The sequence below is a fragment of the Typopeltis vanoorti genome, chromosome 19 (genome assembly GCF_054136105.1).
Source record: "Typopeltis vanoorti isolate ZY-2024b chromosome 19, IOZ_Tvanoo_1.0, whole genome shotgun sequence".
Taxonomy (NCBI): Eukaryota; Metazoa; Arthropoda; class Arachnida; order Uropygi; family Thelyphonidae; genus Typopeltis; species Typopeltis vanoorti.
The window spans coordinates 29,679,182-29,693,259 of record NC_143567.1 but is presented as its reverse complement, the minus strand read 5'-3'; the positions used below and the strand labels follow the sequence as shown (position 1 = coordinate 29,693,259).

The 14,078-nt window shown below is 36.9% G+C and overlaps 1 protein-coding gene across 1 annotated transcript in view; it reads left to right on the top strand.

Moving 5' to 3' along the window:
• Window positions 1–2,397: 2,397 nt before the first annotated feature.
• The window catches only part of LOC150095956 (uncharacterized), a 115,026-nt gene continuing 103,345 nt past the window's right edge, over window positions 2,398–14,078 (top strand). The window contains exon 1 of the mRNA XM_090409442.1: window positions 2,398–2,576. Within this exon, the coding sequence (XP_090265568.1) occupies window positions 2,527–2,576 (50 nt within the window). The 5' untranslated portion in view covers window positions 2,398–2,526. The remainder of the gene's footprint in view (window positions 2,577–14,078) is intronic.

Sequence of the window (14,078 nt, the reverse complement as noted above, 5' to 3'; positions counted from 1 at the left end):
CGTTTTTTAGAAATTGGAGGTATTTAGATTGGTCATTCTGTTTATGATAAATAAGGTGGGCTCTTGATCCTAGAGTTGAAATAATGCCCAATTTTTGAGGTGAAATGATGGAATGAAGCATGTAGATATCTATTAGTATCCATAGATTTTTGAAATATAGACACTTTTAATTTACTAGATTCCTTAGTTAGTCGAATACCCAGAAATGGGACTGAGCCATTAGATAAGAATATATCATCAAGGTACCTTTTGCATAATTTTGGTTTATATCTTCTAGGACATTTCTTTCGAATGTTTCCATATAAACATTTGCTAAAACTGGAGAAAGAGGACAAACAGGTAATAGAAAGACCAGAGTTCTGTTTGTATGATATTGTAATTGAAATACCCAGAGAAGATACAATGTTTATAATGTGTCAGGAATTTCTTAGAAAATGTATCTTGCAGCAGATTCGAGATACTTGTGATGACGAGGAAAGCATAGGCGTTATTACTCTTCCATATATTAGCTCTCTTTCCATAATTTGTGCCGTCTGGCAGGTGATATGATAATTATCTGCAATACCTATCTAACTTCCTCAAACCTCATATCGAACATTCCAACTCCTATTTGAAAAACTCAATGTAATTTGTTGAGAACCTTTCAAAGATACTAATTACACTATTAGAAATATTAGCTAGTGTAGACGTAGTTTCGTGGTTTACAAACGTCTCTGTTGAAGAATTAATAGATATCCTTTCAGACATCTTTCCTTACTCCAACCTTAGTCTTGATATTTAATGGCGTTCTGATTCAAATTTCGAATAATGAAATTAATATTTGAAAAGTTAATAATTTATTGTTTATTTTTCAAATTTATTATTATTATTATTATTATTATTATTATTATTATTATTACATGATATCTCAAAGGAGCCCAAGGGTTCATCATGGGAGAGCACGTCATCTAAAGCACGCAAATAGTAACTTTGTCTGCTAATTGCATGTGTTCTCTGGCTGATGCAGAACTCCGCTACTGCTACAAGAAATTTCATAGTATGATCCCATCTGAAATCAGACACACTAACACAGGACCCAATCCTTAAAAAATGAAAAAAAAAAAAATTCATCCTCTTGTTGGTGCACGCAGAGTTGGCAGTCCTAATCTAATGCTTTCTGTACGCCAATTTTATAATTAATATTTTGTGGCACTCTGTATTCAAACTTCGAATAATCAGATGCAGTTACGAATCATAATGAATTTCACCTGCCAACGATCTGGGTAAGAAGTAAACTTCCGCAATGAATTTTTTTATTCATTATTTTTCGTCAATTTTTACATTTCGTAATGTTGGTTCTGTTTCTTTTCTCTATGCAATTATTGCAGTACACACATATACAGTACACATTTGTTACAGGAAGAATAATATAAGCGAAAACTTATTTTAAAACTCGTGGGCACTTTGTTTATTCAATGCTAGGGGGCTCCTCCCCCTGACGCCAACCTCCAGTGTTCCGGACTGGTAGGCCGGTTCTCCTTGAATTCCGATGACTCGAATTTTGAAGACTCGACACTCAGGGTAGCCCCTGAGTTTTAAAACGTTTCAAATAACTTGAAAAAAAAAAAAAAAAAACGTTACACAAAAACGTACAAAAAATGTTACAAAAAACGTTACAGCCTACATCCGTTTCAAGCCGACGTTACATCAGTTTCCAATTTCAGCTTATCATTTTATAGTATAGAGTAGATTTTGATAACACATTTGATTGATATGTAATAGATGAGCATTATTATTATTATTATTGTGACACTTCCATGGAGTCCAAAGACTCATCGAGGGAGAACACATACTCTACAGCTCTCTGTCTCTACCACTCAATCCACCAACTACATAACCACAAGTACACCAACGCCACCTACCACCTACCACCACTAGTATTTCCACAGAAAATCACAAACACCCATGCCATCGGCGGGATTCGAACTGCAGCCTTTTGGCTGAACAGCTGATATGTTAACCGCTTGGCTAACCAGGCCAGCAAAGATCTCGCCAGCGACAAGAATCACACCTACCGTCTAGCGTTATGGATACAAACATCCATAGGGATATGCAAACAGCCACATATATTTTTATTTATTGGTGATGTCAAATTTTATATTCTCTAATACAAAATTAATTTAATTTGATATTTGAGATTAATAAAAAATTAATTAATCAAACATTTAATAAGTATTCAAAATTTGCTCTGTTTATTAAATGACATTTATCGTTATGCTGATTTACTGTCCAAGGCAGATCCGTAAATCGCCCATTACCGTTTATTGTAGGTGCTGTCTATGTTGCTCTAGTTGTGGAATATATCCACATGTTCCAAATGACATTCATTAATTAAAGTAGTGCATATATAATTTGATGTTGATGAGTATACTAAAGAGATTCTTGACCCACCTTATTCAACTCTTCATTTAATCATCGACACTTTGTGTTGTGTTGTAGTGTGCAGTTGTCGAGATGCACATTTCATTTTCAAAATGTGAATAAAATATGGGAAGTTTGGTTTCCAGCTGCAAAAGGCAAACTTCGCGGTCAAACAGGTAATAGAAAAATTTGATTTATAATTGTGTAACAATAGAAATAAAAGAACAACGATTGCATATTAGTTGACCTGCATTTTTACACTAATAATTGATTACTGCTCATTAACCCTAGGGAGCAGCACTGCAGATTTCTAGCATACATTGAAATAATTTCTGTGTTGATTTCTAATGTTATTTCAAAAAAGACATAAAATATGAATTGTTAACTGTTTTGTAAAAATAACAAAGATGGAAAATAAACAGCCAAATCACCAAAATATAACAAGCACTCATGGCGTCAGTTCTGAATTGTTAGATGGTTTATTATTGATACAATAAGATCTTTCTTATTAAAAAAAAACTTAATTAAAGGGCACTTAATGTGATTTTTAGCTAGGGACATGATTATCAGATTGGTAGCACTCATTAGGTAGCGTTATTATGGTATATTAATAAGCAAATATAAGTGCTTTATTGAATTGTGACTTATTATTTTGAGGAAAAAACCGTCAGCAATCTGATGTTATTTACACTTACGACCACTTTATGCATAGAAAATCATTTCTTTTAAGAGTAACTCCCCAATAGCCTTTATAAATTGATTTATTCATTTGCGAATTTCGCAAAAAGGGAGAAGTCAGAACATTTTTGGAATATTTGTAGAGTTTACAAATATTAGTTTAAAATTTGTAAACCTTTTGAAAATAATACATGCTGATATCAGTTACTAGGTGAGACGATTTCTATCATCAATTATACCATCATTGCTTTGCTTGATACAGGTCTGAAGTAGCAAAAAAGAAAACTGTCCTGCTTTGAGGAAAATGATTTCTCAAAATTCTCATAGGTCACTAAATTAGTTAGTGGCATTGGCATAAATTAGAAATTGCAGCGGGGGGGGGGAGATGTTATCAGTGCATGGGAGATGGTCAGTGGGTTTTTCACTGAAACAATATCAAAATGTATTTCCATTATCAGAAAATGAATAAGGCAGGTTGGTGGATGAGTAGTAGTATTAGGTGTGATCTTAAAAAAAAAAAAAAACTTATGGAGGATTTACAAGGAGAAAGGTAATCAGGAGGCTCACAAGCAATACAAAGCTTAGGCTAGAAAAGATAAATAGTAAGGAAGGCTAAATCAGATTATGAGAAGCCAAGCAGGTCAAGGAATACTCCAAAGAATTCTTTCACTGCATGGCTAGTAAAAGGAAGAATGACTTTAGAAGGATAGTTTTAGTTGGTGTTGATGGCAGTGAGGTGTCCGAGTCAGACATAATAGTAGAGTTACTGAGTGACCACTTTTTGAAAGTCTATCCAAGTCAATACCCAAGTGAGGATATTTTTGTGTCTTATGTAGCAACAGGCACTTAGGATATTGTGAAATTTAAATGTAAATACTGCTGTGAGTTTGGGTATTTCATGAATGTGCAAAGGAATTGTCAGTGCCTCTTACTTGGCTGTTTAACTTAAGTGTGAACTCTGATAAGGTCCCTATGGAGTGGAAAGAGGGTAAAATAGTTCCTTTGCATAAACAAGACTAAGACTGCAATAGAAAATTACAGACCAATCACTATCTTGAGACTGGTGGTAAAAATATTGAAAAAGTTGGTTAAAGATTCAGGAATGGGTAGATAAGAATATGATACTCCATGGTTTTGTTAAAGATCAGTCTAGCCTTAGTAAATTATTAACTTTTTATAATAGAGTGACAGCTGAGTTGGATATGGGGAATGGCTACACGGTGATACTGATGAATTTTGCTAAGGTGTTTGACAGGATACCCCATGGAATACTGTTATGCAAATTGTTAACAGATTCTTCAAGGATCTGTTAACAATTTTTTTAACAATTTAACGCCTTCATAGCGTAATTGGAAGAATGACGGTACATTGCGCCCTTCAATTGCAATAAGCCTAAATTCGATTCTCGTCATGATGGGAGGAATCTTTATGTGGACTTTTTCAATCGAAGATGAGTTAGCCGATCTCATACGGAGGTAGCAGGGTTTTTTCTCCCGGAAACTCTGGTTTTTCATCCCGCATACAGACAAATCAGCCCTCCAGAACACACGCAGTTTACAGACAAAAAATACTGGTTGTGGTGGGCAGTGGATGGTGTTGATGGGGATGATTGATGGTGGAGGTTCGGTGTGGTGGTGGGGATGGCGAATTGTATGGTGGGTGTCCTCCCGCGATGGGTCTTCAGACTCCTTGGAGGTGTCATGAATAATAATAATAATAATATATTATAATAGAGGGTGTTGTGGCCTTACAAGAAGACTTGAATAAATTGAGTGATTGGGCATGGGAATGGGGATGTGAGTTCAGTGTTGTAAAATGTAAGGTTTTAAAATTTGGAAAACAAAAATGGGATGCAGAATTTATGCGTGGTGAGGATATATTGTCAGAGGAATGGCTACACGGAGGAAATAAGATATCTGGTGGTGATAGTGAATAAGGATCTGAAATTTAGGGGACACATGCCTTGAGAAATGGTATGCCTTGCCTGAGAGTGTGGTGTCTGCAGAGAATTTGAGGGTGGTTAAAGCACGGTATGACGAGCTGTGTGTATGATAAAAGGACCTCCTGGATGAATCTTTGACTCCATGGGGTCTTGGGTCACGTCTAGCTCACAAGTTACTTTAGCCGGCCTGGTTGGCCGAGTGGTTAGCATATCCTCTCCAGCCAAAAGGCTGCAAGTTCGAATCCTGCTGTGGGCATGGATGTTGGTGATTGTGTGTGAAAATACTAGTGGTGATGGTTGACGGTAGATGGCGTTGGTGTAGATGATGAAGGTAGTAGCGGTTGGTGGAGAGTTGTAGAGTAGGTACCCTCCCTCAATGGATCTTTGGATTCCCTGGAGGTGTTACGTAATAATAATTATAATAATAACAAAGCCAAAATTGTGAAGACAACACAAAGGCTTCTGGAAATGATGCGGAGGACACTGACTTATAGAAGTAGGGAGATTCTTGTTCCATTGTATAAGGCTTAGATTAGGCCACACATGGACTATTGTGCCCAGATTTGGTCACCTGGTTTTCAGAAGGATGAAGAGATGTTGGAAAGGATCCAGAGGTGACTGACTAAGGTAGTTTCTAACCGCTGGAATGTCGAGTATGAGGAAAGATTGAGAAGATGCAACTTGCAGAGTCTGGTGGACAGGAGGAAGAGAGGAGATATGATAAAGACCTACAAGCTATTAAGGGGTTGTTATAGGATTAATGCTGGAGGGGTTCTACAGAAAATAGTAGGAGATCAGGGGAGAACCAGAGGTCATTCCTGGAAACTATAAAGAGGGTGTGAGAAGCAGGTTTTTTTCATGCAGAGTTGTGAATGATTGGAATGCTTTGCCCGAGAGTGTGTGGTGTCTGCAAAGAATTTGAGTGTGTTTAAAGCACGGTATGATGACCTGTGTGTATGATAAAAGGACTTCCTAGATGAGTCTTTGACTCCATGGGGTCTTGGGTAATAGTAATAATAATAATAATTTATTTATTTATTCGTATGGAGTTTCCTCCCCTTTTCTCCCGCGTCCCTATTGGGGCGAGTTGAGCCCCCTCGTGGGGGTTAAGTATTTATGGCTGTAGATCCGTGTGTGTTCACAGGGCGGTGTTCCTGTGAACTTGTCATCTTTGCTACTTTGGACAGACTGGTTGTTTTGCTACTGTTAGAAACCAAGAACATTAAGATTATATAAAATTTTTGGAATCTGAAGGTTCAAGCCTTGTTTCTCATGCTATTGACACTAGACATAGAATTCACTGGAACGGAACCAAGATGCTACACTACAGTAGATTCAAATTTGATCATCCATGTTTTGAATCACATGAAGTTGTACAGCACCATCCTAATCTTAATTGGACAGACTGTATGCCTAGTTTTGGGAAGTGATTGCTGTTCATTGTTTATTTATAATTTTTTTAAAATAAATTAATTATACATCTATTCCCATGTTTTCTCCTGCTATACAACTGCAACTGAGACAAATGATATTATACACATGCTGTATGATTCACTCTTGTATTCAGAATTTAAATGTTGTTACCAGTTCTGACACGTGGAGCAAAATATATTGGAGTAATAATACTTTGTTCTTGTCATCTTTGCTACTTTATATTTAGTTTTCTCTAACATGAAAGCGTTATTTCAAAAATCCATTGTCTAACATGCATGTCTCTATTAAACTTCTAGTAAGCCAGTAGTGCATATAGTATTTTTCTGAAGGAAAAATACTGAAGTGCTGAATCCTCATGAAATCTTTCTTGCTACTTTCATTGAGTCAGAAGACTCATAGCAGGAGGTATAAACTCTAATTAACATAATGCATATATACAGTAACTTAATTTATTCCTCACGTGTGTGCTCACCACCTTCTCTGTTAATACATTTTATTTGTTTATCACTTTTTTATGCAAATTCCCTTGGTTGGTAACTTAATGTTAAGGAATGAGGAAGCAGTGGAGAGGATTCAGAGTCGAGTGACCAAGATGGTGAGTGACCTTTGAATGTTTCCTATGAGGATAGATTGAAGCTGTTTGGATTGCAGAAGTTGATTGATAGGAGAAAAAGAGGGGATATGATAGAAACATTTAAGTTGCTTAAAGGGTTTTTATAGGATAGATGCAGGGAAAATGTTTCAACACTTGGCTAGAGGGACCAGAACAAGGGATCATTGCTAGAAGTTGAATAAAGATGTGGTTAGTAGGGGTGTAAGGACTAGATTTTTTGCTTGGAGAGTGGTAAATGAGTCGAATGGGTTGCCAGGGTCAGTTGTGAGTGCTTTGTCTGTTAATGGGTTCAAGGAGAGGCATGATAAATTGTGTGGATAGATTGGGTCTCCCACGATGAGTCTTCAGACTCCATGGAGGTGCCCATAATAATAATAATAAATGATGTTGGGACTTACTTTTTTCACTTCTCATGTGTAGTCTTCACAGCATTTTGAGATCTGTGTTCAATTACCCAAGCACTCTCTCTCTCTCTCTCTCTATCTCTCTCTGCTAGCAGTTCCACATTAACATTACACTTCTTTCTCTACTGGATGTAGGCCCCTACCTCCTGAAAACACACTCTTAGTCAACCAGATGGACACAGCCATATTTGCAACTGTACCTTATATATTGTCAGTCTCTCTTGTCTACTTGCATGAAGAAAAACCTGAGTTTCTAGGAGGAAAAATCTGATATGCTGCTATATCAGATCAACCGACCCACTTTCATTCAAAAAAAAGTATTTCATACAAATGGACTTTACATCATTGATGAGAATTGAAAACCCAAGTCTTTTGCAACCAGAAAGGGCATATATATTGTTTTCCAGATATGCTACAGAAGTGCTACTCTGCCTTACCTTACAAGCACACTTTTATACATTTGTGAGGTTGAATACCATTGTTCTGATCCTCCCCCCCCCCTTTGTATCCTTCCTTTTGGAAAAACTCTTTATATAACCAGTATGATCTTCTCCAACATTCATGTCTTAAATCATATTACTATTCTCATTCAGTTTACTTAGTTTTATAGTTTACAGTCTGTCGTTATACTCGAGAGTCGCAATATGTCTTTTGTAATTCTTTCTGCATGTTTTCTAGAATATCATTTCCCTGAAATCCAAGGGAAATGATATGGCCCACCACACACAAATCTCTGTGTGTGGTGGGCCATATGCGGTCTGAGTAAAACCTTATATAATACAGTCCTATTCTTCTAAACAATGAATCAACATGATCACCATTTTTTTGTATACATGTTTCCCAACTCTAACTCTCCAGTCATTATTATTATTATATGGTAACATCCATGGAGTCAGAAGACCCATCTCGGAAGACCCAAACTGTCCACACAATCTGCCATACCTCTTCTTGAACCCATTAACAAAGCATTAGCAACTGACTCTGGCTACCCATTCCATTCATTCACAACTCTCCAACCGAAAAATCAAGTCCTCATTCTCCTACTAACCACACTTTTACTCAACTTCCAGGGATGACCTCTTGTTCTGCTTCCCTCTAGCTAAGTGCTGAGGGAAGTTCCACAGACCATTCACCACCTTGGTTGCTTGCCTCTGGATTCTCTCCTACCTTCATCTAATTCCTTCCATCAATGCAGTACACAACTTGTAATCTATTTATCCCAAAATGCATAACTTTACATTTCTCCATGTTAAACTAATACTCATTATCTTTTCCCATACTGACAGCATATTTAAATCATTCTGCAAGCTCTCCACATTGCCTTCATTACTTATTACTCTATCTAATTTTACATCACCAGCAAACAACTGAATATGTGGTTTGCTGTAGTTGGTGGATTGAGTAGTGGAGATGGAGAATTAGAGCAGGTGTCCTCCCTCGATGAGTCTTTGGACTCCTTGGAGGTATCATGTAATAATAATAACTCAAATAAAAAAAAATAATAATTTCTTTCAGGTTATTTCCTATATTATTTATGTACAAATTAAACAGTAATGGTCCTAGCAGTAAACTTAGTTACCTGTTTTTGTCTTGATTCTACCCATCTGCATACCACTTTTGATGTGTCCAGCAGCCACCTTCTTATCCACTGGCATCATATCCATTTGTTCTAATTTGCATAACAAAGTTCCATGTGGTATTCGATCAAATGCCTTTGCAAAATCCAGTAGAATCATCATGTAACCATTTCCTTTATCCAACTCAACTGTCATTCTATTATAAGAAGTTAGTAAATTACTAAGGCATAACGACCCTTCATAAAGCCATGTTGCCCCTCAGAGAGTATCATATTCTTATCCACCCATTCTTAAATTCTCTTTTTTAACAATTTTTCCTGCTTTTGCCACCACTCCTGAGATACTAATTGGTGTATAATTTGCTACTGGAATCTTAAAACCTCCCTTATGCAAGGGAATTATTTTGGCCTCTTTCCACTTCCTTGGAACTGTATCAGAGCTGAGACTTAAATTAAACAGCCTACTCAGAAGCATTGCCAGTTCCCTTGCATATTCCTGCAAAATATTCCCCTGCATAATTCCTGCTGATACCCCCCATCTAATCCCATAGCTGAATTTAATTGAGATTCTGCAATATCCTAAGAATCTCCATTTCATTTGCCTCTGTTCCCACATATGTCTCTAGGGTCGTCGCCAGATTAGATCATGCCCTGAGGCACACAATTAAATATCACTCCTGATAGATTATAAGACAAAAATATAAGAAAATCTCCAATTGCTATTTTGCTTTTATTACAAGAGAAACATTAATGCAAAACGATTACATAATAATATTAATTAAATGTTTGCTCTACGGGGATATCGCACAATAAAACTTTGAGCTCTTCTACATTTAAATTGTAAACTATGTCCACCTCTATCGATATAGTTGTCAGACCAACCAATCTTTCTTGGGTCATTGCTGTTCGCAAATAATTTTTAATCAGTTTAAGCATGGTAAAAATTTTTTCCGCACTTGCTACGCTAACAGGAATTGTTAGCATAGTGACGGCACCTACCTCAACATGGCTGAACGAGCTCCCTTATTAAGCCACGCCGTGAGGCAGGCTGCCTCTATGCTACACCCTGTTGACGGTACTGTATGTCTCTGTTGCAGGTCAGCATTAACCTCGCTTGTATGATATACTCTTGCAAAGTGGGCACTCAGTAACCTAACTACTTTATCTGCTTCTGTCACCTCATGACTATCAACACTCATTAAAGTTATTCTTCTATAGTCATTCTTCTTGTTACTTGCTACGTAGCAAAAAGAACTCTTTGGGATTTCCTTTGGCCTGCTCGGCTAGTTTCTTTATGTAATATGACATTTCCTTCCTTACCATGCTGGTCACCTTTTTTACCTGACCCTTGTACTGTTCATAAATTTGCTGGTCACCTTTCTTCCTATATATATCCTTCATAGAATTTTTTTTCCCTGCAGCTTATGCTTAATGATATTACTCATCCATCTAGACATACCAACTGCTGAATTAGAAACTTTTATTTTACATATATACTTGCGACTACCAATACTGATCATCTTCAGGTCTGTGTGCTTAGTTCAGTGAGATATGAATTGGGAACAGTCTTCATTAAATGCTGCAGTCAATTGCTGAACACAAAAATTTCGTTTTGTCTATACAAGTCTTCTCAAATAATGGCAGTCTCATTCCTGACAGACTGTCTCAGGACCACAGTTATGCCTCTTAGATAAGCAATGTGGATTATTTTTCCACGGATCAAACACCCAGGATAGTTCACCTTTTGAGCAAAGCAACCAGTCAGCGCTACTGTTTTCAAAATCATGGCTAGAAGGGCACCCACAATAAGCTCTATATTGAACTGTGAAAATCCTTTGTTGTTTCTATTGTGATCACCACTATTGTCTCTTACTGACCAGCAACATTATTAAAAAGTCTAGAACACTTGGTGATGAACATAACTTAGTATTTTGCATATACGCTGCGTAAGTGACATTGACGTACATCTGCATAAAGATTTCTAATTCAGTGGGTATGTAACGCCTACCTGATTAACCCCCCCCGCTTACCTTAGGTAAACGATTTAATATTGCTTCTTCTAGATTCCCCTTAACTATATTCTATGCACTATTAATACTTTCCCTTGAAGGGTTTATGTCATTTCACAGCTTTGAGCTTCCTCCTAAGCTTGCCATAATCACCTGCCTTTTAGTTCCACATATACTCCTTCTTGACAGAATATTCCTAATTTTTTACAATGTCCCAAGTCAAGACTGCATAGTCACTTTCCCCAATCAGAAGCAATTTGGCCACTTTGGTTACAAATAGTTCTTCTGATCCTATGACTAAGTCCAATACTCTTGCACCCTGAGTCCCCTCCATCACATGCTGCCTCAAGTAATTATCTCTTAGTAGGTGTATAATTTCCTTCCTGCCATGTTATCTCTCTTCCTTCCAATCTATATCTCCATAGTTGAAGTCTCCCATTATAATAACTCAATCTGCTCATTGTACTGATTTGCTGATTCATGTCTTCCAGATCATCCCTGGACTATAGCAGCAACTAATGATATATTTTGCCCTATTAGCCTTGATCTCACACCAGACAGCTTCAAATGCATCTCATTTGAAGCTGTCTCATTTCCTTATCTCCTATTCTTTTTGGCTGCAATTCATCTGCAATCATCAACAGTACACCTTCCCCCCATCCTATCTTCTCTATCATCCCTGAAAATACTAAACTCTTCACATTCTATCCCTGAGACTATATCATCTGCTGTTAACCAAGTCTCACTAATGCTTATAACTTTTGGCAAGGTTGTACTGGCCAATGCCAAAATATCCTCCCTCTTGTTTGTGATACTTCTGTCATTAGAGTATAGAAACTGCAGCATCCCTTTAGACCCCCTATCTGACAGCCAGTCACCAATCCAACTAACTAGTCTGTTATCCAATCTCATTCATTCAGTTTATTTAACAGTTTGTTGCATGAATCAATCCAAAGCTTTTTCAAATCTAAATATACCACTATATACATATCATCCATGTCCAATACATTCATCACATTGTTATGATATATAAGTAAGTTGCAAAAACTTGACCTTCCTTTAACAACCCATGGAGATAATCACAGAGAGTACTGCTGTTTATGTACCCATTTCTGTATACTAGTTCTCACTAATCTCTCCAATACCTTTATCACAACTCCAGATATACAGATTGGCCTCTAATTTGTAGCCACAGCTTTATCACTTTAAAATTGTTCCACGTGTGCAGTGGAACAATTTTACTTTCTTTCCACTCACTTGGGACCTCTGCTATTGTAAGACTTATTAAATAGGTATGCAAGTGCCACTGCCAACTTCTTGGAATCTCTTAAGACATGTGGTGATATGCCATCAAATTCTATTGTCTTATTGACTTCAAGCTTATTTATTTCATCATATACCTCTTTCTCACTCACAATTAAGTCATCCTCTCCTATTTCCTCTACACTTCCACTTCTCATGATTTCACTCTGATGAGCATTAAACACCCTTATAAACTATTCACTGAATAAATCAACTGTGTTCTCTTCAGCAGTTTCTATTCCTCCATCTTGGTCCATTAACATCTTACCATAATCATTCTTCCTTCTATTTGCCACATATCTGAAAAAGTCTAAGGTTTTTCTTCAGCCTGATTTGCTAATTTCTGCTCACACTGCTCTTTAGCTGTTCTTACCAAATGAATTACCTTCTGGCCTATTCTTTACACTTCTCATGCAGTTGATTGTTATCATTATTCATTTTGTGCTGCCTTCATAGTATTCTCTTCTTTCAAATTTCATCCTTAATCTCTTCACTCATACACCGATCCATATAATTTGTATAATTTAATAAACAAATTTTATTCAGCCTTTTGACCTTCGGAATACATTCACACATTGTTAAATATCTTTTGATCAGTTCCCATGCAGCATTTTTCTCCCTCATTGAATTAAATTAAATTAAATTTAATTTAATTCAATTAATGAAATTAAGGAGTTAAAATGATTTAACTCCTTAATTGAAAATCATTTAACTCCTTATTCCATGTTATAGCTCGAAGCCATCGCCTAAGCTTCTCTTAATCACCTGTCCTGTAGTTCCACATATATTCTTTCCTCTCTGAGGAAAGGATATTTCCTTTCATATGGCTGGCCACCAGCCAGGTGATCACCTCATGATTCACTTTCTCTGATGAACTGATTAGATCTAAGACTCTCGATCCTGGTGTCTACTCTCCCCTTACATACTGCCTACAATGGTTGTCTCACCGAGAGCTAAAAAAAACTTAATTTTCTTATACCCAAATGCTGTCTCTTCATTTCAATCTATATTTCCATAATTAAAATCATCTATAATGATCACTCTTCCTTTGTTCACTAACCCAAGTTTGCTTATTCATTGAATCATCACCATTTTCCGCATTCCCTGGTCTATAGCAGCATCCAAGTAGATATTTCTTCCTATCAACCTATTATCAAAGGATGAGATTGCAAATGGAGTGTCTAATCTTTCCCTGGTTGGTGAGAGTGACCATGAAGTGATCACCTGGGTTGTAGCCAGTCATATGAGAACGTCTATGAAGAAGGGGTATTTGCGGAACTGCAAGTTTGGTGATTATGAAAAGTTTAGGAGATAACTGAGACCTATACCATGAAAAGAGTAGTTGAGTGGAAAACAGACAGATGCTGCTTGGGCATTCATCAAGAGCTAATTAACAGCAGTAAGGTTTGATTGCATTTCAAAGGTGAAAGGACTAAATAAGGTAGGAGTGAAATAGTGAATGAAGAAAGTATGTTTGAAATCTAGAAGAAGAGGGAACTGTGGAGGCAACACAAGATAAATGTTGATAATAATCAGTTGCACAAAGAATACAAAGAGCAGGCCAGGAAGGTGACTTGGTTGATAAAGATAGCAAAAGTGCAATGCGAGAAGAAATTAGCCAATCAAGGTAAGAAAAATCATGCGAGTTCTTTTGATATATGACAAGTAGAAGAATGGAAGCTGATAATTAATGACACTGGCAGAGTGGTAACCAATGTTG